At 43.5% G+C, this 26,116-nt stretch overlaps 1 protein-coding gene across 34 annotated transcripts in view; it reads right to left on the bottom strand.

The window, feature by feature from the left end:
* LOC128902031 (CUGBP Elav-like family member 4) overlaps nucleotides 1–26,116 on the bottom strand; it is a 684,112-nt gene that overhangs the window by 72,213 nt on the left and 585,783 nt on the right. For 18 of the 34 annotated variants that reach the window (XM_054184357.1, XM_054184356.1, XM_054184335.1 and 15 more), the window contains 2 exons: nucleotides 20,907–21,035; nucleotides 15,659–15,738 (listed from right to left, as the gene is read on the bottom strand). In XM_054184357.1, coding sequence (XP_054040332.1) covers nucleotides 15,659–15,738; nucleotides 20,907–21,035 — 209 coding nt within the window. The remainder of the gene's footprint in view (nucleotides 1–15,658; nucleotides 15,739–20,906; nucleotides 21,036–26,116) is intronic. The other 16 variants (XM_054184327.1, XM_054184336.1, XM_054184352.1 and 13 more) reach the window with 1 other exon arrangement.

Below are 26,116 nucleotides of genomic sequence, written 5' to 3'. Positions count from 1 at the left end.
AACCAAGCTATTATTGTAGATGGCATCATGAATACATGGGTAACCTCCACATGAAGTTCTTGCCCCTGGAGTGTTCTTCCCTCCTGATGCGAGTTGTAGTGACTGCATAGCAGCCATTTGAACCAATGGGGTCTAAAACTGCCTCTTATGAGATGTTTTTCTAGGTTGCCTGTCACAGCAGGACTTCAGGCCTCTTTGACCATCACTATCATATACACAGGTCAGAAAGGCCATTAGCAAATAGAAGCAAGTTAGAGCACACACTACAAAGAAAGAGGAGAAAAACAAGGGTTTTTTTAAGAGTGCTCTGTAATGAGATGTGCATGTAAGCAGTTAAAGATACATATCCAGTAGAGATGCTGCATTGCTTTTGATTATGAAGATTGACCTTGGGATTGATGCTTTCTGTATGTGGTTCCTCATGTACAGCCCTTTCATGTGGCCCAAGGGAAATCAGGCAGTAAACTCTATCAGATCACCCAGTGCAGGATTTTTAGCAGAGGAGCCAAACAGTGCTGTTCATCTACAGCAGCACAAGACTGCTTTCTACTCCAGTGACTCTCACTCATCCACTGGATAACACTAGACATTCCCCAGAATGGGACAGATTTTCCATGGGGTAAAAACTACAGAGCCCTTCATCTGGACTATTTATTGCTTCTGCAAACAGTTAAACCATGGTGTAAATCAGCCATTGTCTGCTGACAAAGGCAATAGGTCCTGTCTGTTCAGTCATTTATTAGTAATACATAATCTCTCTCTTGCTTTCGCCGGCTGTTGGACTGGACCTTATATTTCTCCAGCTCCTAAGAGAGTTACAGTGGGTAAGTCAATAATGTTTGAAATGTACTTTGAGATCTCTGTGTTAATTCTGCATTTTAGCGAGGGAAGGACCTGTTTATTTCTCTACCTTGCAGATCCACAGTCAAAAGATACTATCATGAACATGAGCATTCCTGTTGTGGTGCCTCTGCAACAGGCTACTTGGAATTGGCATTTATCTCCCTTCCCATCAAATCAACCTCCTTTTTCAAATGCTTTTATATCCACTGATGAATAGAATAATATAAGGGCTAAGTATTATTGTGCTTTCCCTATTCTCTCTTGGGCCAGCAAGTCTACTTAATATGACTATCTTGCTTCCCATCCCCCTCCTGCGTGCGTTAATGAATTGCTCCCCTTAGTCAGCAGAGTCAGATGCTCTCTAGGCTGGTGGGGTGAGGGAAAAGATGGAGGAAAAATTACCCTGTGCCTCACTCGATTTGTAATCCCTAATCAGAGTCCTCGGTGGGAAAAACTAATTTCCCAGCCTGTCTTGACGTGTGAAATAAAGTCATTCTTGAAAATGGGAGCTTGACAGGTGAATTTGGACCTAATTTGCCAAAGCCATTGAATCATGTTTCACTTTAAGCTTAACGAATGTCCCATTGGAGGTAAGCATACAGTTAAGTACTTTACTACAAGGTTGTCTCTCTCATACAGGTGGACTTTTATATCTTGGTTGGTTCAAATGGAGCCAGTTAGAAGTTCCAAGCCAAAGATATTTAAAAAAAGGCTTGTTACATTAAAGTTCCAGTGACTAATGCTCTTGACTATAAGAGATCTGAACGTGCAGATCCTATCAGTCAAGTACCTTCCAAAATGTCAGCCGTGCACACCAGCCAAGATGCTTAAATAAATAGGTGCTGCTAGATACTTCTCATTTGGGCAATCAGACTACCTTCCTAAGTGTCACCATGTGAATGGGGTTGCTTATGTTGGAAATTTTGCCTTAGCACTCCCTTTGCAACTGCAAAGCGGAGCTGGGCGGATGCTGATCTTCAGCAACCCATTCAGGGTAGTATTTCCACACAAGGATCCTTGAAATTGGGGCCTGAAAGCCTGTCACATCCCACTCGGAAAAGAGAGGGGGTAAGTGACTCAGATTTGTAAATCCCCAGCGGCAGGGACTAAGGTGAGACAAATCTTAAGGTCTGTATACAAACATTTATTAGGTTAGTAATCAGGTCTTAACTAGGTCCATGATAATTAGTTAGGTATATAACAAATTATGGCAAGCAGTAAGGTATGCATTGCGTTGATTAGCAACAGGTATACAACAAACTATGGCAAGCGGTACTTAATAACAGGTATACAATGAATTATAGCAAGCAGTACGGTATGCCTTGCATTACTTCTTTGAAAGGAAAGAGAAAGAAGAAAGGGAAAAAAAAGGAGGAAAGAAGCAAAGGGGTAGAGGAGAGATTGAGAGGGAGAGAGATAGAGATCACTGGTCCTGGTTCCAGCATTACTTCGGTCAGCGCGGGTTGTAGAAGCACTCTTCAGGGTCTCTTCAGGGAAAAATCTTCCCAGGTCATAAATCTTCTTCTCTCTCTTCTTCTCTTCAGGGAAAGTCTTCCCCCTTTTATGTTCGCCCACTCCTAGGGGCAGTTTTGTCTCAAGTTTTTCTCTCCCACAGGTGACGTGCAGCATGATTTGGAGTGGGGAGACAAGAACTATAGTCATATATATTTAGCATGATCTCGATAATCTTAATTAGCACATGCAGGGGTGTGAACTTTAATATGCATTTCATGGATAATGAGGCAAAAGTCAACACTGGGCATAGCATCTTTTTCGAAGAAACAGGTCGTCCTTCATGGGAGAGAAAACAGGGCTGTTCTGTTTCTTTAAAACTGGTCGTCCTGACGCCAGTCTCTATCTTTCCCATAAATAGCACTAGAGATAACCAGGTGTTAGCCTTGTCAGTTCCTTGAGCAGACGGCCTGGTACTGAATGTTTGAGACATTAAAAGTCTCTTCAGGCTGCTTTGTTTAGGAAAAATTACAAGTGGTCCCTTACAAAGCCAAAGGAAGATTTCTTTGCTTTGGGGTCTGTCAGATGAGGCCATTTTGTATACCTCCTAAGTTTGAAAACAAAACCAGATTGGTTTGTTTTTTAAATGCCTGTGTAGCTCTACTGAAAATAGGGATGCTGAATTAGCCAGTGTGGGTTTGACCCCAACCTGGGATTTTAGACAAGCAAGAAAGAAATTACTGTCCAATTAAAACTGTAGAGCAGAAGGAATTTTAGCTAGGTAGAAATGTAATTATCCATGCTGGAAGATGGCCAGAAGACCAGAACTAACATCCCTCCCCTCTTATGAAATATGCTATGTTTTTCTGTACTCAGGGCTTCAATTTCATGTCTCATCTGTAAGATGAGTAGGATGTACAGTCCTGAGAGCTTGTTTAGACACACTTGAGATGAGAGTGACAGAGACAGAGCAGGGAAAGGAGGCATTCATCCAGGGCTGGAGTGACAGACCCTTTGATAATGCTGCTCCCTCGGTAGAGGAGATTCGTCATGCAGTGTCTAAGCAGAGAGAGTTGCTGCAGGTACTTCCCTTCACAGGTCTCCAGAGCTGTAATTTATTTGGAGTGGAAGCTTGATTTAGGTTTTACTTGCCCATACAACACTTAGCAGGTGTCTCTGAGCTAAAGTTATTGCTTTCTGCAGGGCAACAGAGTCATTGACTCCTGGTGGCACTGTACCCAATTCTAATTAGAAAGAATTCACTATATAACCTGGGTATTAGTATGCCCCTCAAATCAAAGCCAGATATCCAAACAACCTAAACTTCAGAGCAGAGTTCTTCAAGCATCTCTGCATTTTTTAGCTCAGTCTATGGATGATAAAAGTCCTCACAGAATCATTTGCCTTCCTTAATGCATTATGAAGTAGAAAAGGTTGTTATCCTGGTAGAGTGGAAATTCTAACCTGCTATTTAGGAATATGAAAGCAATAAATAATTCTTTTTTGTCTATTTGATGAAAAACTTAAAATCCAGAATTCAAAAGAAAACGTTATAATTTCCCATTCCCAATAAGAGTAACATGAATTGGAAGATAAGGTATATTTAGTTCTGTATTTACTAAAAATATACTTTCCCTGAAAATATTCTTACAGCAACAAATGCTGACTTGCCATATTTTTTTCATAAATTATTATTACTATTAAGAAAATGTTTAGTAGCTGCAGCACAGAGTCCCATGAAAGTTAGTTACTGAATGATCTTTCCTTCAGTCTAAATAGGCAAGGATGAAAATAAGAGAAGTGGAATAATTCCAGAGACATAAAGTGAATTGTCTATTGTTACAGCAAGGCAGCATCACAACCAGGTATGGAGCCCCTGATGCTTTGTGACTATGCTCACATGAGCTCCACTCTTCCTTGGCAGTTCAGGATGAGGACATGAACAGCCTAAGATGACTTGGAAAGAAATAGATGTTGAGGAAGGGCTGGCAAGCTGGGCAGATACATTTCAACTGTGCATGTGACATAAAAGAACATTTCAGTGTCACTGAATTGCAAACATGCTGCATGTGATTGGGCATCCCAGATCACTGTCATGCTGTATGACTCTAGGCTATCATGGTGTAAAGCACGTTGCTTGACTGGGATAGTAAGAAGTATTTGCATTTTTGCAGCATATTTAAACTAAATATCTCCAAGCAATATAAAACCGCAGGGTCGTTGATTGATAAATAATTCTGCTTGTAGGGTGGTATCACCCATGCTTTAATATGGTGAAACGGGTGGTCAGCTGAAGATATGAGATGGTATAAACTCAGTGAAGCTCTGCTGGTTTTGGTGGAACAAAAGGTTGGTTTATGCTGAAGGATCTGCCCTTACTGCATTCCACTCCACCGAGACTGAAACGTGTCTCCTTGCTGATGGATGAGACTTCACAACCACTATTCCTGTAAGTATCACACAGACCTTTGGGATGGGAAGTCAAGCACATTCCCCTACCTGACTTCACTTGCCAGGGGATGTCTGAGGCAGTCATTGGTGTCTGGTAGGATGCTTCGCATTTGTGAATTTGTGCAAACTTCTGTTGAGGGTCTTATCTGAAAGTTATTGTTTTGATCTAAATACATCTTTGCCCTTTAAAAATTCATTTTGATCTTTGCAAAACCCATTTGGGTAATAGCTACTGAATCACTTAATGCTGTCTATGTTTTGGATAGGGATAGCAATCTACCAATTAATAAGGTCTTTCTGTTCTCCTTACAAGAATGTGTGTTATCAATCTAGACCACACACCTGAGCAGGGCTTGGAAGGGAAACAAGCAGAAGCATCCAGTGATTTAATGTTGATTCAGAGCCCACTTAAATCAAAGGGAAGATCCCACTGATGTAATTGAAGTTTGGAGCAAAAGAAAGAGGAGGGTAAGAAGGGGGAAGAAAGAAACGCCCTCAAAACAAGCAGAGAGGTAAAGATTTAACACTGACATCTTCATTCCTCTCCACAGTGGAAAGAACACATCCTTATTAGAGGAAGGTGGTGATGCCTGGTGGAGCTCCCTCCAGTAGTCTGGGAACACCCCTGCCATGCAGGGAGCATTTTATGCCTCCTGGACTGGAGGCTTATCAATGTCTCTGATATCCCAGAAAGGTCAGCACTTGCAAATTATTTTAGCCCCCTCAGGTCCTAATCTCATCCAGATGAGGCAAGTGTTGAGTGCAGCAAACCTTGCAGGGGCTGCTGCCAGTGCCAGAACTTGGGCAACGCTCAGTGGTGGCACGGTCCCACTCCCGCTTTCCCCTGGCTGCCTCCATGGCTGTTAATTTGGTTCCCAACTCCCCCTGGACCCATGAAGAGATGTTATGGTGCCAATTAAATCCTTTTGTCTAGAGTGAGGCCGTACAGCTCATGAGCAGTTATCCCTCTTATCCCATTTGGAGGCAATGAATGCTGTGGTTTGGAGGGAGTGAGGAGGCCTGTGGAAGATGGCAAGTGAAGCCTGTCATGTCCCATGGGTCTCTCTGTTGTCCTGCCAGATGCCTGTGTGGCTATGGAGACGTGACAAGAGAAGTAAAGGCCACATTTGGTGCCAGCATCATCCATACCCCCTGTCAGGCAGCCAGGCTGCCTGAATTTCTATTCTGGGATCTGGAAACATGTGATTTATTAGTTCATTTATGGAACAAGGGAGAGGCAGGAAACACAGTGTTATGATTTTATTTTTTATAGAAAGAATTAAGGGAAATTACGGTAACACTGGGAAAATGCTGGCCCAAAGGTTGTAGAATCCGCTGTCTTGGTTGCAGCAGTGGGGTGGGATGGTCCATGGACCTTAGTCCCCCTCCAGCCAGAACCCCCTGCTCAAAGGAAAGCAAAGCTGAACTATCAAGAACCATTGGATTTTGATGGAAGAAATGACTGCAAATTAACATCTAGGTATTGCACATCCATTGCTTCTTTCATCCCAAAGGACAACACATGACTTTATAAATGGTGTTCAGGTAGCATATTCAGAAAAATCATTCATTATTGGAAGGAGGGCCTTCTGGTGAGTTATGAATAGGTTCCTAATGTATTATTATTTTTAAATAGAAGCAATGTGTGTGCTGTGTCTTGCCCTGAGTTAAACAAGCCAGTCTATGTATTACACAAAGAGATGGCATGGAGTGCATGTTCTATAAAGAGCAGAAGATCAACAATGAAGAGAAAAAAAAATGGGTCTGAGTTGGCATCTCCACTCTCTTCTATCAGCTTCTCCAACATCAACAGTGTAAAAGGAGGCCTCAGCCTTCTGCATTAATTTGAGCAGATGGACTTGCGTTGATAATATCCAACTCCACCCTAGACTTTGTGACTTTGGGTGAGTAACTTTAGGGCAAATTCAGCTGTGAGGCATAAAGGGCACTTAGATGCTGGACTCCTATCAGCTTTCACCCAGAATTACCTTTGAAACACCCCACTTTATATTTCTGTGTTCATGTAAAACTAAAGTCTAATGACCTTCCCATTTCCTATTTACCCTGACAGCCTGAGGGGGTGAGCAACTCTGTCTCTCTACTGACTTTCACAAGACGGCTTTTATTAACTGAGGACTTGAGCCCATGCTGGAATATAAATGAGAGTAAATTTTGTTAGTTAATTGATACTCTGAATCATGGTCTGTTTAATTGTTATCTATTTGTATTACGTGTTTGTCTAAGGTTCTGTTTTGTTACCTGGATATTTTGAAGACATCCTTGGGAAGTGAGGTGGTGGACTGATGGCTTCAAGTTTGACCTTCTTAATTCTGCATTTTCCAGATTTAGGTAAATATTAAGATTTAGATGCTCAAGTATCCACTGGTTATTACTTCTCTACTGAGACCAGGAAAAAGGCTATGAACTAGCTAAATATACTGATTAATTGTGTATAAAACCAGTTAATTCCAAGATATTGTATTGTTGCTTCTTTTGCTTATGTAGAATCATAGAATGGTTAGGGTTAGAAGGGACCTTAAAGATCATCTAGTTCCAACCCCCCTGCCATGTGTAGGGACACCTCCCACTAGATCAGGCTGCTCAAAGCCCCATCCAGCCTGGCCTTGAACACTTCCAGGGATGGGGCATCCACAACTTCCCTGGGCAACCTGTTCCAGTGCCTCACCACCCTCACAGTAAAGAATTTCTTCCTGATATCCAATCTAAATCTCCCCTCTTTCAGTTTAAAACCATTACCCCTCGTCCTATCACTACACTCCCTCATAAAGAGTCCCTCCCCATCTCTCCTGTAGGCCCCCTTTAGGTACTGGAAGGCTGCTATAAGGTCTCCTTGGAGCCTTCTCTTCTCCAGGCTGAACAGCCCCAACTCTCTCAGCCTGTCCTCATAGGAGAGGTGCTCCAGCCCTCTGATCATCTTCGTGGCCCTCTGCTGGACCTGTTCCAACAGGTCCATGTCCTTCTTGTGCTGAGGACTCCAGAGCTGGATGCAGTACTCCAGGTGGGGTCTCACCAGAGCGGAGTAGAGGGGCAGAATCACCTCCCTTGACCTGCTGGCCACGCTTCTTTTGATGCAGCCCAGGATACAGTTGGCTTTCTGGGCTGCAAGTGCACGTTGTCGGCTCACATTGAGCTTCTCATCCACCAGCACCTCCAAGTCCTTCTCCTCAGGGCTGCTCTCAATCCAACCTCTATTTGTGCTTGGGATTTCCCTGACCCAGGTGCAGGACCTTGCACTTGGCCTGGTTGAAATTCATGAGGTTCGCACAGGTCCACCTCTCAAGCCTGTCCAGGTCCCTCTGGATGGCATCCCTTCCCTCCAGCGTGTTGACCACTCCATACAGCTTGGTGTCATCAGCAAACTTGCTGAGGGTGCACTCAATCCCACTGTCCGTGTCGCTGACAAAGATGTTAAACAGCACTGGTCCCAGTACTGACCCCTGAGAAACGCCACTCGTCACTGGTTTCCATGTGGACATTGAGACGTTGACCGCAACCCTTTAAGTGTGGTCATCTAGCCAGTTCCTCATCCACCAAGTGGTCCATCCATCAAATCTGTGTCTCTCCAATTTAGAGACCAGGATGTCGTGCGGGACAGTATCAAACGCTTTGCATAAGTCCAGGTAGATGACGTCAGTTGCTCTCCCCTTATCTACCAATGCTGTGGCAACATCATAGAAGGCCACCAAATTTGTCAGGCACGATTTGCCTTTGGTGAAGCCATGTTGGCTGTCACCAATCACCTCCTTAATTTTCCATGTGCCTTAGCAGAGATTCCAGGAAGATCTGCTCCATGATCTTGCCAGGCACAGAGGTGAGACTGACCAGCCTGTAGTTCCCCGGGTCTTCCTTCTTTTCCTTTTTGAACATGGGGGTTATGTTTCCCCTTTTCCAGTCATCGGGAACTTCACCAGACTGCCACGACTTTTCAAATATAATGGAAAGCGGCTTGGCGACTTCATCTGCCAGCTCCCTCAGGACCCGTGGATGGATTTCATCCGGTCCCATGGATTTATGCACCTTCACGTTCCTCAGATGGTCCCGAACCTGATCTTCTCCTACAGTGAGCGGTTCTTCATTCTCATAGACCCTGCCTTTGCATCCTGCAACTTGGGTGGTGTGGTTGGAGCCCTTGCCAGTGAAGACCCAGGTGAAAAAGTCATTCAGCACCTCAGCCTTCTCCATATCCTGGGTGACCAGGTCTCCTGTCTCCTTCCTGAGAGGGCCCACATCTTCCCTAGTCTTGCCTTTACCCCTGACGTACTTTTAGAAGTTTTTCTTGTTATCCTTGATGTCCCTAGCCAGATTTAATTCTACCTGGGCTTTAGCTTGCCTAATCTGCTTCCTGGTCACTTGGACAGTTTCTCGGTATTCCACCCAGTCAACCCGTCCTTGCATCCACCCGCTGTAGGCCTCCTTTTCTCTTTTGAGCTTGTCCAGGAGCTCCTTGTTCATCCATGCAGGCCTCCTGGCATTTTTGCCTGACTACTTCTTTCTTGGGATGCACCACTCCTGATCTTGGAGGAGGTGATCCTTGAATACTAACCAGCTCTCTTGGGCCCCTCTCCCCTCCAGTACTTTTTCCCATGGTACCCTGCCAAGCAGGTCCCTCAAGAGGCCAAAGCCTGCTCTCCTGAAGCCCAGGGTAGTGAGCTTGCTGTGCATCTTCCTCACTGCCTGAAGGATCTTGAATTCTACCATTTCATGATCACTGCAGCCGAGGCTACCCTTGACCTTGACATTCCCCACCAGCCCCTCCTTGTTGGTAAGGACAAGGTCCAGCATAGTTCCTCTACCATTTGAAGGAGAAAGTTGTCATCGACACATTCCAAGAACTTCCTGGATTTCTCGTGCCCCACTGTGTTGTCCTTCGAACAGATATATCGGGGTGGTTCAAGTCCCCCATGAGGACCAGGGTCTGTGAAGGCGATGCTGCGCCTATCTGTTTATGGAGGGCCTCATCTGCTCCATCATCCTGGTCAGGTGGCCTGTAGCAGACCCCCACTGTAACATCACCTGCCCCTGCATTCCCTTTAATCCTGACCCATAAGCTCTCCATTGGCTCTTCATCCATCCCCAGGTGGAGCTCCATGCACTCCAGCTGTTCATTGACAGAGAGGGCAACACCCCCTCCTCATCTTCCCAGACTGTCCTTCCTGAAGAGCCTGTATCCCTCCATTCCAACAGTCCAGTCATAGGAGCCATCCCACCAGGTCTCTGTGATGCCAATAAGATTATAGCTCTGGAGGCATGTGCACATCTCTAACTAACTCCTCTTGCTTGTTCCCCATGCTGCGTGCATTTGCGTAAAGGCATTTCAGCTGGGTGCCCAATGAAGCTGACTCACTGGCTGGAGTGGCTGCTTTTCCTTCATGTTGCTCTTCAGGTGGTCTTCCTTTGGGGTGTTTTATCTATGATTTGCCTTTGGTTTCTATTACCTCAGGAGCCCCTGGCTCATCCCCATAAGACTTCAAGTGTGCTGTAGCGTACCCAGCACATCTCACATATCTTGTGTCTTGTCCCTTAGAGGGACATTCAGATTACCTAATTGCAGACATTTTGAGTATGTATTCTAAACCATCAATTACTTAAGACAGACAGATGTCTCTCTGAGGGGCTAGTCTCTCTCTATCAGCTCTAAGATAAGTGTAGATGATAAGATTATGGATGATCCTGAAGTTTTATGCTTTGACCAGCACTTTGATGTAATTCAGCCAGGCCAACCCTGACCTTCAGTTGGTAAGATACTGAGTGCGGGAACTTTTCTGTAAGAGGTTTGTGTGGTGCTTAGCACACAGCACTTCTGGTTGACATACCTGTAGAAGCCCTTGTTATTCTTAGCATCCCTTGCCAAGTTCAGCTCCAGCCACGCCTTGGCCTCCCTGACCTCATCCCTACATAACCGGGCAGCATCCCTATACTCTTCCCAGGATACTGCTTGAACTGCCTGTGCAGTTCCTTCTTGCCTTTCAGTTTGACCAGCAGGTCCCAGCTCAGCCATGCTGGTCTCCTCCCTTTCTTGCTTGATTATTGCCTGGATGCAGAAGAAATGCTGTGGTTTGACCAAGCTGATGCAGACTTCTATAGTAAAACAAAAGAGGACTTGGCTTGTGTGGTGGGGGAAGCCACCTTACAGGGTTCTGGAGGTCTTAATGGTCTTAAATTTCATTAATAAAAGAAAGATATAGAATGAACATAGTGCTGACAATTAGTATGTTAGGCAAGTTCACAGTACACGTAACAGATCAGGAGTCAGAGGACTCATGTGAGATGCCTGATTTCTGAATCCGAAATTGCTTTTGTTGGGCAGCAAACACCCAAACCAGGATTCAGTTCCCCTTGCATTGGACATGAAGTTAGATGTCCACTCTAAGCTGCATGCTCAGCGTAGCTCCTTGTACACTCAGTGGGGAGGCAGATGGCTCCATGGCTCAGTCAGGCAATCTTAAGCTACATGTCTGAGCTATGTGGGAGGAATCATCATCAGACAAGAGGCCAAGTGAACAGCTTTAATATCTGACTTGTAGGTGGCTAATAATATCAGCTGGTATAGAGTCACCCTAGATCTTTACCTCCAACAAGATTACCATGGCAGCAACAAGTACAGCAGAAGGATTTCGGGGTGGCAAGGATGTATCACTGGTGAGCAAAGGCAATTGTAGACTCTGAGACATCTGCAGGAAGCAAGTGTTTTTCGCTTTTGGTTTTAAGCAGTATGGGTCTTTTTTCATTCTAAGTTGCACTTCAGGTGAAGAATCACTATTTTGGAACTGGGAGACCATAGGAATCCGACACCTAAAATTAGTTAAAAAGCACACTTCTATTTGGGTTTTGGTTTCACAGGTTTCAAAGTCTATTTCTGTAAAATAAAATTTCTCCAGATGTATCTATTTCTCTCTATTGATTACAGTAGAAACTAAGATGACAAACACTTAGATGACAGCCTCAGACATAGCTCCTTAGCTTCTGGATGTCTCAAATTAGGTGAGACAAGTCCCACCTCAGGTATTCAGTCTAATACCGTAATGGAGATCTCCATTATAATTAATGAAAGGGACAGGCATGCCCAGAAGGTGATTTATCCCATCCTAGCACAGACAGATAAAGGGAAGAATGCACAAATCTCTAGAAATGTCTCTCCTTTCTGTAGGAATCCTAGAAGATGTTTAAAATAAATTACAAGCTTTTAGACTGTTAAAGCTAAATGAAATGAATCGCACTCTTCACTTCTCACCTCTATGCAGAAGATGTAGATAACAGTACTGTTTTACCCCTTCCAGGAATTAATTCATAACAAAAGAAATTCTGAGGTGCCACAGTGGGTGAGATGGTGAAAAAGATGCAACAGTAGTATAGTTTTTAACCCTGTGTACTTTCTGTGTAGGATAAAAGCTGCTGCGATTTAGGTATGTGCGATGAAGTACTGAGGAGAGTTTATTCCATGTGGGTGGATAGACAAGGCCATATCTTAGATGTATTAGATGTGTTGTGCAGAACTACTCTTCAACATTTGTCTGTCATCTGGATATGAAGACATGGAGAGAAGGAGAAAACCAAGCTGAAGATGATGCCTAGGTAGGAGCATGACTGACAGGTAGGATGATAATGTTGTCCACAGTGACTGAGAATGGAGGAGGAGGAGAGAGGAGACAGGGTTTGGGAGGAAAAGTTCAAGAGCTGTTTTATACATATTGAGCTTGATCTGACAGCTAGACATCCACTAGGAGATGCTGTAAAGACAGGCCAAGATTTTAGTTTGAACAGAAGTCGGTCTTGAAGTAGGGAAGTTAGATCTGCAAGCTGTCACTATAGAAATAGTAGCTGAATTCATGTTGGTGGCTAAGGCTGCTAGGGACAAGGCTTGAATGAAGGGAAGAGAATCAAGGGAAGAGACCTGTTCATGTCCCCATATGGATGGGGAAGAGGCACAGGAGAGGATAGATTAACCAAAGGTGAAGGTACAGGGCATATAATTATTATAAATACATTATAAATACATGAAACTTATGATCTCTTATAAAGGAGGACATGGAGGTCAAGTAAAACACAATGGTAAAGCTGATGAGTTGACAGAAAATATGATTTTAAAAGACACAAAAAATCTCTCTTGGCAGGTAGATACAGAAGGAACTTTTGGCCTGCTCAAAAGTAAGGGATTTTGGGAAAGTTATTTCTCAAAGCAATTGATTGTGTGAAAATTGGAAAGTTGTAGACCTTAGGAGAAACAAGTGCCTTGCATAGAGAAGTGATCTTGTGACGGATGGCGGTCAGGCACCTGTCCAAGGAAAGGTTAATAAAAAAAAAAATTTTAAAAAAGGAAAAACTTTCATAAAAGAAAGTTGCCTTTTGAAACTATTAGGCAACATATGTTGCAGGAAGTCACAGTAGAGCAATAATCCTGACAGCTGTGGAGAAACAGGAGTCCGCCACAGGAACGAACAGCTCGAGACCTGACAAGAATGATGATGGATGCCCCGTTGGTAGTACACGAGGACAAGGCAAGAGACGTTTAAATTGGCTGAACCACAGAAACAACTTTGAGTTGGCATCGCAGCCGGACAAATGAGGCCAGTCCTAATGGTGAGAGAAATGGGAGGGGGGGGAGCTGAAGGAAGATGGCAGCAATGCACCCCTCCTTTCCAAGGACGAGGGCTACATTGCCATCTCACCACGAGGTGGCTGCATTTCTCTGTGAACATCCAAGTCCTGAAAGAAGCTGCACACCCTGAAGCACCATGAAAATGAGAATGAGAACAGAGATCACTTGCAGTATTTGGCCCATCGCATTCAAAGTGCCTTAAACATTTTGTGGCCCTGTGGGAAAAACAGTGTGTGTTCCATGTCTTGATCAAGTGTAAGTCACTTTACAGGTCTCACTAGTCTGCTGAGCCATGGTAACTGCCCATGTGCCTGCTCGTAGCTCATGGGAGATACAAGGCAATGCCACATAGCTTATAATGAAGAGGGTGAAATTCATAATTTTCTACTTGCTTTTCTTGTGAACTAAGAATAGGTACGTGGACTGCTGCTGAGGTTCAGACAATTCATGGAAACTTGTCAGGCCATGGAAACTCAATTGTGAATCTGGGATGTGTTAGTAAGGGGTAAACTGTGATGCTTTTTCAGATGGTGCTTCAAGAACATTTCTAGAACAGGTATTTGAGACAAATAAGTCAACAGAAAAAAGTGGTCCCATAAAAAACTGACTGATGAAATGGTCAAATTCTTCATTGTTTTGCACATCTTAAGTTCAGTTGATGTCAGCAGGATGGAACAGAAATTTACTCCCAAGTGGTCAAGAGATGAACATTTTTTCTTATCTAAAGCGTGCTGAAAATAGGAAGGATGAGGATATTTTGGGTATAGTAGATCTAGATGAAATCTTCAACTCTTGAGTTTTGTCTGTTCTCTCTCATCTTCCTCTCACCTCTGTCATCTGAGTTTGCAAGCTTTTGGGGACAGGAACTGACTTTTTATTACACCTTTTTGTGGTACTACACCCTGTGGAACTGCAATTCCTGATGTCAATTTATACACATTATCACTTTGTGTCAAAATTTGAAAGTAAGTCATTAAAAGTACCTCTTTGACCCGCCTCAGGAAAGATGCCCATAATATTTCACAATAGGATGTCAGCATCAAGTCCAGCATATGGTTTTGTTAGAAGGAATCTTTTAGGAAGAGACTCCTAAAAGTACTGTAATACTTAAAAAAATTGAGACACCCCCCCCATCTGCAAGGAGATTTTTTTCAATAGCATCACTGGTAAACATGTACTATTTTTAATCTGTTTTTTGTAAGATGGGGTTACAAAAAATGTGATCTTGATGATTTGCTACTTTTAGAAACATTTTCCCCTGTAAAGAATTTTCCATTTTTGTCCCTGCAAAGACCTAGAGACAATCTGCCAGGCCCACTTTAAACTTATTTGGATAAATTCATGAATTTACATTAGAGTCTCTTACTGAAAGGAAGATTTTACACTCTTAAATATCTTTTATTGAGCTTTCCTGTATCCTTTCCAAGTTGTCGGCATGCTTCTTAGCCTTTTAAGATTTATACTGTGAATAATTAGTAATAAAAATAATGTACTATTATAATAAACCAAAACATGTTGGACTAGATTGTCTTTCCTTGGTGACAGTGGAATGCCTTACATTCCTCTGGGTCTGTGTGATGGTGTGCAAATATCATTTTGCATAGAAAATACATTTCCATTTCTACTTCCCTGAACTATCAGACTCAAACCCCCATATTACTAGATATTTGTCCAAATGGAACGATCCCTCAAATGTTTCCTGAAAGATTCAGTAGTTGGTCTGACTGTCTTTCAAAAGTTGAATGTAGGGCACCACATTTATGCCTAGGTAGGCACTTTTGTACTAGTAGTGAGCAGTGCCCATCACTGTGTGATTTGTCTCTAGCTTCCAGTGCCATCATGTGAACTTGCTTCTCTCTGCTGAATGCTGTCAAAAAGTTCTTTATCCTTCACCTAGAGGCAGGGACTCTTTGAGGAAGGAAAACAAAGAAGCCCTTAGACAGAAGTTCCTACTTTAGTCATCCCTCTGAAACTTGAAAGGTTACACTCATGGTGAGTTTGACCCAATGTTTTTGGCCTCTGTGAACCATATGTCTTTTTTTCAGGTCATCAAAACTGTTGGTGACAGAACACAGCACCCCCTGGGGTTCTGCACCTGTGTGAAATTACAGCGTCATCCTGGCATTTCCACTGATGAGTTAAGCACACCCAAGGCCCTGCATGCCTGAGCTGTTATCCATCCTTCCTGGAAGACGAGTTGCAGAGCATAGATAAATCATCCCTCCTCCTCAATCAGGCCACAGGGAAGCAAAGGCTGGACCGATCCTCACTTGCCCGTGTTACAGAGCTACTCACCGGCATTGTCTGGCTGCCATGCAAGGCACTGATGGCTGCTTGGGCCTCTGCATGCAAAGAGTATTTCACAAATGCACACCCTGGAAGAGGAAAAAGAAGAAAGGTAAGAAAGGTTGCATGGGTACCATGAAAGGCCATCTAGCTGAGTATCCTGTCCTCAGAACTGGCCAATAAGGATGCTTGTGGAGAAAGTATAACAAGCAAACATGTTCCTGTTTATTCCTTCCCAAACTCCAGTCATCAGCAGCCTGAGGACCTCTTTAAGGCAAAGCTGTATCCAGAATCCCTGCACTGCTTGTAATGGGCACTGACAGACCCAAACTTAGCAAGTACATTTTGAATCCACTTATGTTTTGACCTCCACAGTTTCTCATGGCAGTGTGTTGCACAATTTTACAATTTATTGTGTGAAAATGAATGTCCTTTTATTTGTATTGGACTTAATGCTGAATGCTCCTCCCTCTGGTGTTATGAGAAACAGTAAGGACTTGTGTAACAGTTATCAGAAAGCTGCATGTACTTGTTACAGGCAACCACAGGACAGCTGTACAGAAGGCATTCAGATTACTCCAAATCCACAAGGTACCTTATCATATCACCGTCTGGTAGAGTTCCATGACAGACTGCTCAGAGCTTGTCTTGGCTCCAAGCAGCTTTGGTCTGAAAAAGCATGACAGAGCTTCTGATGAAGAAGTAGGGGTGGGAGAGATCTGCATGTGATGACTGCCACCTTGCCATCACCAAAATTTAAATCTTGGCCTTTCATAGCTGCAGAGCCACTGCCTGTATAGGTGTTCTCCTCTGGGCATTAGAGAAACATAGGCAGTGCTTCTCCAGCCTGTATTGCCATGTGAGGAATCTCACACTGAGTTCTTACATAAGGTTTTAGGGCAGAAAGGTGCATTTATGAATACGTGCTAGAGTGCAGAAATGATCAACACTTCAAAGAGTCACATGCACCACTATAGTGGGGGAAAATATTGCTAACGCTCAGCTACAAGCAAACTGACTCAGAGAGAGGAAGAGGTGCTAAGGTGGCTTTTGGAACAGATTGGGAGAGATCTGAGAAGTTCTGGCTTCCATCCTCTTCTATTACTACCAAAGACTTTTGAGCTTTTAATGAATTTGCAAAGCCCTAGCTGTTTCCCTGAAGGGGTGCAGATCACTGTGCAGGGGATGCTAGTCCTGACAATGGAACGGCTCTTCTTTATTGCCTTCGTAGCCTCTTTAGAAGGTCTACACACCCTTATGGATCCCTACAGTGCAGGGTGAAAACTGCAGCATTACAACACCCCACTTGTGAACTAGAAGAATGAGCTCCAAAGGTCCCCAAAATCATCACTGCAGGCTGATAGAAGTGAGATTGAAGAAAGCAGTGATAGCCCCTCCTAAAAATAATACACACATATGAAATTAGATTATAGTTAGGAGCCCTTCACTTTGCATTACTCCCTCAGCATTAAGGACTGTATTTTAGGAAAAGCACAATGATTGTTGCTAATAGTTGGATCTAATTTAAAAGGAGCTGAGAGGAGACAATCATGAGAAAATGAGATAGATAAACTTTAGCTGTAAACAATAGGGATCAATTATGACATAATTGCAGACCAGCATTCCCAGACTTCTGAGATACTGTGCCTTCCTCTTCATTAATCAGAGATAATCTGGAATTAGGGTGTTTAATTATTTGCAGAGATTCTTTTGTACTTTCTGCCTCTAAAAAGAAGATGCTGATTAGCAAATATACAAAAGCTTTCCAGCTCCAGTCACCCATTGCATTTAGAGCAGGATGTTTGACTGCAGTGTTGCTGTCATGTTGAAGGCTTCACTCTCTTCAGGTGAAATTCATCCCTGTGCTGAGGAATCTGATGGATCAATGGAGCTGGATAAAGGTGAGAATGATGGGAGCAGTAGACATTTATCTTGTTTAATGCCCAAGATGCTAATGGGATCCCTCCTACTGCTTCTAGTGGGTTTTGAGGTAGCAGGGCAAGTGAAAACTCAGCTTTCACTAGTGTATGGTGGCAAGGCAATAGCAGAGATCCCAACATTTTGGCTGTTTTGTTTGTGTGTTCAATGAGGTGGGTTCTGTAAACAACATCAAATGTGCACATAATCTCCCCTCCCATTTTCACCAGAACTGACTCCAGGACCTCATGAGCCGAGGACATGAGTCATGCTGCCCTCCTCAGAACAATGGTGTCCCTTTGACAGGAGCAGATCCGGAGTTTGAAGGGATTTTGACACACGGAAAGATATATAACCTGTGCTGAACAGGGAGATACATGTGCTCAAATATTTTTCTTCCTTACTTCCAGACTATAGAGCTGAAAGGGCTGCTCTGACTGTCTTGTCAGCTTGGACGAGACTGCAGAGTCAGGGCCTAAGGTTATAATTGCAGAGGGTGTTAAGACTCCTCTTGTGGAGCTTCTGGTGCTGTGGGAAATCTTTAATTTCTGAGTTACTGAAGTAGACAACTGCTGAATGGAGAAAGAAAAAAGGCGGAGGGGGTAAAAGGCTGTCCAGAGAGCAGCAGTGCAGAGCCTGTGGGTCCTGCTGGCTTGCTGAACTGGGTCCACTTCAGCTTCCTCACCTGAGGACTCCTGGATGCATACTAGTGAGCTTTACTTGGAGGGGTGCAGGAAGACTCCTTCCTCTCCCAACTCTCCCAGGAGAGACAGGCTCTTCATTCCCCTTCAGGCAGAGAAGAAATGCCTCAGTCTCAGCCCTTCCGCTACCTGGTTGTGTGCTCCAGCCACTGTGCCTACCCCCGAGTGACTCATGCGGGAGGTATTTCTGCAGCTCCATGAAGGGCATGCCTCATGGCTCAGGGCATCACCCATGGCTTCAGGCAAAGTTCAAGCAGATTTCTGGCTCTGGCTGTGACTGGACTGTAGTGGCATTAAAGTGGGAAGGTGGGACCTACCTTCTGAGAGCATTGCTTGCATTGAGGTACCAGGTGGACTTAGGCTCACCACAGAGATGCCTGGTAGGGCTTCACATAATGGGTTGGGTAGGATTGAAGTCTATGGGATCTGATTGCTATCTGGCACTTAGACAATCTGCTTAAATCTCAATTTAGGTGGAATTTAAGCCTTATGGGTTTTACCCAAAATAAATAGCTCACAAGAAATGTGTGTCACATATTGGTTTCTAGCAGATGGAAAACATTACAGACTGGGAATAACTTTGTGGGAGTTGTGGCTCGCCTGACTGTCTCCTAAGATAAGGGCATTAGCCTTAAGTTTCTGTTGGATTGACCACTCTCTGTGTATGTGCGCATGTATGTAACTCTGTGTGTGTAAATTAGGAGGTTCACATTCTCAGTAAATAGCACTAGCAAATGGAAGCTGGTAATATTAACTCTGTCAAGGCTCAGTATTGATCCTGAACAGCTCAGTGAAATGCAAGCCTGAGACTGCAGCTTGCTAGCACTAGTAATTAAACTGGTTAGCAATATTGGAGCTGCCACTCAGATTCAGACTTACAATGAATGTTAAACAAAAAAAAAAAGATACAGCAAGTATGAATACAAGTCTGTGGGTTGGATCTCCTTTGGAACCTGTTTCTTACATATCTCAGACATTACTGCATTTATTATTACTTTAACTCCTTTGTCATTAGATTTTTGTTCCATGCAATTCCAGGTGGAGGCAGATAGATTTTTTTTTTTTGGCTTTTCCCCAATTTACTGATTTGTTCAGTGAATGGAGTGCTTAACTGCCTACTGTTATGATGGTTGGAGCTCTTACAGGCCAACCTAGCCTACCGCTTTCCAGTGGGGCAGCCCCTGTCTTTGGTGGTCATGAAACTAAAGTAGCCATAGAATTGAAGAAAGGTGCCCAAAGTCGATTTTCAGCCACTTATATCAGGAGGGATGAGCTTTGCTGACTTATATCAAACAGCTGCCCTATAATGTTGGTGAGAAGTCTATTTTGGCTGCCAGTGATTTTATGGAATAGCAATCTTTCTCCAGTGTATCACTCTGATTTGGATTTTTTGCCTCCCTGTTGCAAAAATATGCTGGTTGATGTTGTCACATGTCAAAATATCCAGTGAGATAAGAACTGCATCAGCAGGACTGGTCTCTTCCAGCGCTGCACATTCCAGCACAGTTTATGATATAATATATGCAGATCAATATTTAATGGACACATTATACTGTCAAGAGAAGAGGGCTTCCTATTCAAATTGAAGTTGCTTTGTCTAGAGAATTATGGGGAAAAAAAAATGAACCTCACATTCAAGAGAGAAGCCTCATTCTTACACCTTATACCTGATTCTTACACTCATTCTTACATTCTTACACTTATACAAGTAATGCCAAAAAGTGGCAGAAGGAGGTAAGGCACCTAGTTTTGCAACAAAGCATTTGCATGTTTCAAACAGTAAATGTCTACTGAGTGTAATATTTAAATCAGCACCTATACCCTTGCAACTATGATCACTGGCTGGTGTGTACTGTGGCAGATCTACGAGCAGAGGCCTGCGTACGGCCAAAGACACAGTGAGCAGAGCACACAGAAACAGGAACGCAGATATCGATACAGATGGAACAAAGAGGAACTGGTCCAATATAAACATGGAACAAGCAAACAGCTTCGTGTGCTTATCTTGGTGGGAACTGAATAAGGCGACTGGGTTAGTAATCTGAAATATGTGTTTACTTGCCTAGCAGGTGCATGGAAAGTTTTAGAGCTTGGGTATAAAAGCCGAGGCTTGAGAAGCAATAAATGATTTTGTGCTCATCACAGCCAGAGTCCGTGCTTTCATACACCACACTTACCTATGCAATGACCAACTGAAGAAGGGGAAGACCTGGGGCTAGTGGGTGAGAAATAAGCCAGTGAGTCAAGATGTAAAGTAGCAACCTTGGCTTTGTTTAAAGAAAGAATTGACCTGTTCAACGGGGTGGGGAGAGCACATCTTGAGCTAAAGTAAGGGCCCTGTGTTCAGAGGGGAGGCTCTGCCCTGCAAGCAAACAGCAATAGGCATCAGTTTGCGCGCGATGAGACATAGCTTGTCGTGGGGCATGTGTTTTTAAGTGCAATCATCTTTTCCTTTCACGCACATCAGACAGTCACCAGCAAAGAAATGGCCTCCCTTAGCAAATGTGACCCCTCCTAATGTAAGAGATGCTGTCCTGGAAGCTACCTAGTGACTTTGTCACACCAGAAAATGATATATATGCTGAGAACAGGTCTAGCTTGACACTAAAGCCAGTGTGTCCTGCAAGCCATCACCTTACCTTTGCTGTTGCCATCGGGTCCCCGAAGGATTGTGCATTCCTCAATGTTGCCAAATGCCTCAAATAGCCTGCGCACGTCATCTTCTGACTGCTGCTTATTGAGCATGCCCACGAAGAGTTTTCTGTCTTCTGGAACAAAATAAAGAGATGCTTACCATATTTCAGGAGGGATGTGAAAGCCAAGATGACTCAGTATCACATGCAAAACAAATGGTGATTTCATTGAGGTGACATATTTCAGAAGCTGCTAGTCATTTCAGGTATCTGGCTCAAAAAACCTTAATAGCATCTGACTTTCAATGAGTACTTGAAAATAATTTGGGAATTTAAAAAAAAAACAACAAACCAAACCAAACAGGTTTGGTTATATATAAACTCTTTAGCTGCTTCTCAAAATCTAGGCACTGAAGTCTTTCAAATCAGCTTTTTCTGATCAATTTTTGCAGTCAGCTTGCACTAACTGAAATTATAACATTGCTCAGACTGCGATCCAAGATGAATGTGGATAAAGATAGCATATAGAAATAAAGTCCAAATGAAAAATAACATAAGTTAGTAGCCCTCACAATACTAAGTTAGTTGCAGGAAAAAAATGTTTAACATAAGTTGTTTTGAATCAGGATATAATGGAAGCCACAGTCTGTAAATGGAGATTTGTCATTCATACCCACTCAGAGACACATAACTACAAGTTGTATTTTTAAAGTTCATTTGAAATAAACCCAAAGTTTTTGGACCATATATTGTTTTTTGAAACAAAGTTAACTTATATGATTACTAATATCCGAGATAGCTCAAGTAGGTGGTGTTTCATGTCAAAGCAGGACGTGGTCTGCTAGTAAATAATTGTATTTTGGATGAGGAAGGCTATTTATGCTTGGACTTATACCAAGTATGGAGATCTTCAGTCCTTAACGAAACACCTTCAGAAAATTTTGGTGAAAACAGACCAAACTAATGATTGCTGAGTTGGTAGAAACATCTCAAAGGGCACCAAGTGATGCCTCTAGATCAGGTTTATATTTAGACACTAGTATCATTACACCAAGAAAAAAAAAATCACACAGTTTACATTGTGTATGTAAACAGGCCATTTGCACATGATTCATAAATGTCTTATTTATCATTCATTAAACACTATGGAAATGTGTGAACCAAGAGTTTTTTTCAGAGCAGTTTACAGAGCAGATGTAACCAATTTGAATAAATATATGTAAATAAATAAATAGTTTGATTTTTAATTTTATTTCTTTTTAATGCACATGTTAACCTAAAGTTGAACAAAACATTGGTTTGCAACAACCCTTTTCTGGCTGACTAATTGAGCAATTTATGTCACTTCTGTTCACCGAGAAATCATTGGTGTAGGCAATCTGTTCTGCTTCAACCAGTGTTTGATCAAATCTGTTTTGCTTCAGCCAGCGTTTGATCAAAATTCCCCTCTCCAAGATGCACCTGCAAATTGGCATATTACTTTACAGCCTTGGATGAGGATAATTTTTCATGCAGTGGTTATTGAGTGAGGATATTTGGAGCTTTCAATCCTGCAGTGGAGTTATCCACGTGAACAAAAAGCGTGCTGCCCACAGAAGATGAGGAGTTATGTTGCCTTCAGTTAGGCTGCTGAAATGGTAGGAAAAATAGGTTGAGGAGGGTACATGTGCATTTCTGATAGTGGAGAAAAATGGGGATAGCCTTCTGATAGAAACTTTAGAAGCAAGAAATATGCCTACTTTATGTTGGAATTGATTAACCAAAGGGATTTTTCTAGATTTCTACTGGCAACACAAAGTTCAGGCTTTAATGATGCACAAAGCCCTAACCAACACCGTGTAGGTTGTCCCCACCTCAAGAGAAGGTGCTTTGGACATCTGAAAGATTTGTTTTCTTGATGGCCAAATTGACCTGCTAAAGAGACCCTCAGAGGTGAGATATAAGCCTTCGAGAGGCAGCTACTGAAGCTGTGTGCTCTGTGGGGCATCTTTCAGTCTAGACAAAGCCTTAGAGAAAAAGTCCAGTCCAAAGTCCAATGGTTTTCCAGATATTGGAGGAAAACCCACTCAGCAAATGAGACCAGCTGTCCTGAAAGATGGGAGATATTTTAGGAAGGGGGCAAAGCAGTGGGAATGAACTGGGAATACCACTAGCAAAAGGCTTTGCCTAGAAAGTTTGTGTCTAGTAAATACTTCCAGCACAGAGGAAGCATCTGTTATATTGTACTTTATACAGTTTCCCCTGTTTGAAATAAGCTGCATCAGCAAAAGCACTCCTATAGCTGTGTAACTGTATTTTCACCAAGCTTTTTTGCTTATATAAATATATCATTAAAAAAAAATCACATCCCTCCTCTGGCAGCAAAACCCTCTGTCATGGAACTGGCCTGAAACTGCCTTGTCTGGTTTAGTTTATGTGAAGTTTAAAACAGCTGTTTTACGAACCACTTAATTTTATATTTTATTTTATTTTATTTTATTTTATTTTATTTTATTTTATCCCCCTTTTCTGCATCTCTGCAGGACACTAGGAGTGGTGATGCCTGTCCCCAGAGCTGTCTGGCAGAAGATGTGGTGCTTTGGTGAGCTGCCCACAAGGTGGCCATCAGACCACCAGGAACAGGCTCTGCCAAGGGTGAGGACCACCTTCCCCAGGGGCTGCTGGTCCAGCTACTCCAGGGGAGGTGGGATGAAGAGGTCCCCCATGGCCAGCCAGGGCTCAGCACTGCCTGGATATCACTCTCCAAATCTCCCTGTCTCCCTCCTGAAAAACTGTGCCTTGGGTTGTCAGGGGAATCATTTGTCACATCTGCCATCTCAGAAATCTACACAATCACACACTCAGCTGATAAAAAAAGAGGTGGTTTAACAAGCTTTTTTTCTCTGAGAGGTTCCTCTAACAAAATGCTGCATTTACCTTTCATGTCCCAGCCCTGCCATGGAGCTCAGCAGTGTATTTTAACAATGCCCCTTGCACATCTTGGGTGGGAAGAGAGAGGGAAGGGTCCAGCAGCTGGGACCATTCAGCATGTTCCAGGTCTTGGCTAATGAGTTTATCCTCTAATTGGCTTGTATGAGCCTCTTACACCCTGAGTGCCCCAATACAATGCTCTTCCAAGTCCCAAACAAAAAGCTGACATGCCATGCTCCAAGTCAACTACTTCTGCTTTGTAAATATGTCTGAACAAGGCCATGAGACTGCCAGAATAAAATGAAGAGAAGATGTGCTGCTGTCAGTGGGATGTGTCTGAGTATGTGTGCACACCACAGGTGCTCCCCACCAGACTTTTCCAGTGTCCTCGAATGAGAATGAAGGGCAGTACCTTGATGTCAGGCACTTGCTGCCATCACTCAGGCCACTCTACATCCTACAGAAACCATAAGTTTAGGCTGGACCAGTCCCCAGATCAAGCTGTCCCTGAGCTCTGCCTGTCTGTAGGGTGTAGAGTCCATCCCTGCCAATCATGGTCCACCCATACCACCCCAATGAGTCCCATGCTTCCTCCTCTTTCAGTGAGACACTATCCCAAATCTATGTGTCTCAGGAATCACATCTGAATTTCAGAGCACTGGGCAGACTCAGTCCCCTGTGACCTGCATTGCCAAGTGCAGTGCTATCGTCCCCATTTCAGATTGTGGGACTGAGGGATAAAAAAACTTTCAGACCAGGTCCCCTAAGACCTGGGCCCCACAGCAAAGTGAGCACACAGTCAAGGAGACCAGAATTACCACTGTCCAGGGACAAAAGAGAAGGACAAAAAAAGGCTGGGCATGATCTGGGATGCCCCCAACATGAGCTGTGGGCATGACCGTGTGCTCCAGCCTAAGCTGGCCCATGGCCATGGGAGAGGGAGTGGTACCTCGCAGTCTTACACAACAGAGGTGAGCAGCCTTGAGGAGCAGCCTTGAGGAGCAGCCTCTATCTCCTCCCTATAAGGGAAATGAAGACAGTGATCTTACTTAGCTTGTCTAAAGACAGGTTTGATGAAAACCTATTCTATGCAGCTTTCTCAAGGCCATACATGGCCAAGCATCAAGTATTGATGCACATCTGAGTATCCCCCCTTTACTTTTGTCAGAAAGGGCATCTTCAAATTTCTATTACACACAACAAAGTGACAGTTTCAGTTTCTTTCTCACACCCAAATATTACATGTTAATGAAAAAATCTTGCTAGCCTTGCTGTAGAGGCAGTCCTTAATAGCAGCAGTCTGAGCAGTGACACTGCCCTGCAGCATGGGGGCTGCATGCTTTTTTGTTTTCCCTCATTACTGTTCACCTCATTATCAGTCTTTCCCCACAACCTGAGTGCATCATGCCTGCTTGGCCCACGGAAATAACCATGGATAGCTACTTCTCTGTGCTGTGGTGCCCAGAAGAGCTGAGGTTTCTGATGGTGCATCATAAAGCCCTCACCATGAGTGACCTGAGGCACTCCCATAATACTGAAAATTAAGTTCAACTCAAGTCTACCCTGTTTTGCCATCAACAAACAGGAAGATGGGTAGGGAGAGAAAGGCCACAGCAATGGCAAACCAGAGTCCCCAGAGATGTCCCCTCAGTGACATTTCCAATATCCCCATGAAACCAGGCTCCCCTCTTCTTGGCCACTCTGCCAGCTGCAGAGGCTTGTGCCCATCAGGAAAAGCTGGCTGCAAGGCACAGTGGTGAAGAAATGTAACTTGTCAGATAAATATACAGAGTCTATAAATCTCCCTGGCTGTGTTTATACGAAGCCTTGGAACCTTCCCCAGTGCAAATAGGGGTTAAATTATTCCTTGTTCTATTTGTATTTAAGTGTTATGTTTCTATGATAAGCATAAGGCAGAGGTGTCAGATGGGCACGGGCAAAGGAGGCTGCACAAGTGAAAGGTGAAATAATAGAGTGTTGCAAACCAAGTGCTGAGAGGAGAAGGGAAGGGAGGACACTGGAGTGAGGGGGAGAAGGGGGAGGATGGGCATTAATTAGAGAGACAGAAGGGCCAATGAGATGCAGGATGTTTGACCCTCTGTGGAGCAAGAGGACAAGAACAAGAACCACAGCAATTGTGGAGGGACTAGAGGAAAATTAGGGTTACTCACAGAGAGACATGACAGAGATTTGTGTTTATCCAGATAGCTCTTGCTAATGTATGTGTGTGTGGGGGGGTACATTTAGATAAGAGTATATAAATACACCTGTGTTCTCGTATTCCTCATGCAAAACAAAGAGGTTGA

This window comes from Rissa tridactyla, chromosome W, assembly GCF_028500815.1.
Source record: "Rissa tridactyla isolate bRisTri1 chromosome W, bRisTri1.patW.cur.20221130, whole genome shotgun sequence".
NCBI classification, from domain to species: domain Eukaryota; kingdom Metazoa; phylum Chordata; class Aves; order Charadriiformes; family Laridae; genus Rissa; species Rissa tridactyla.
This window is presented reverse-complemented; position numbering and strand designations above follow the sequence as displayed.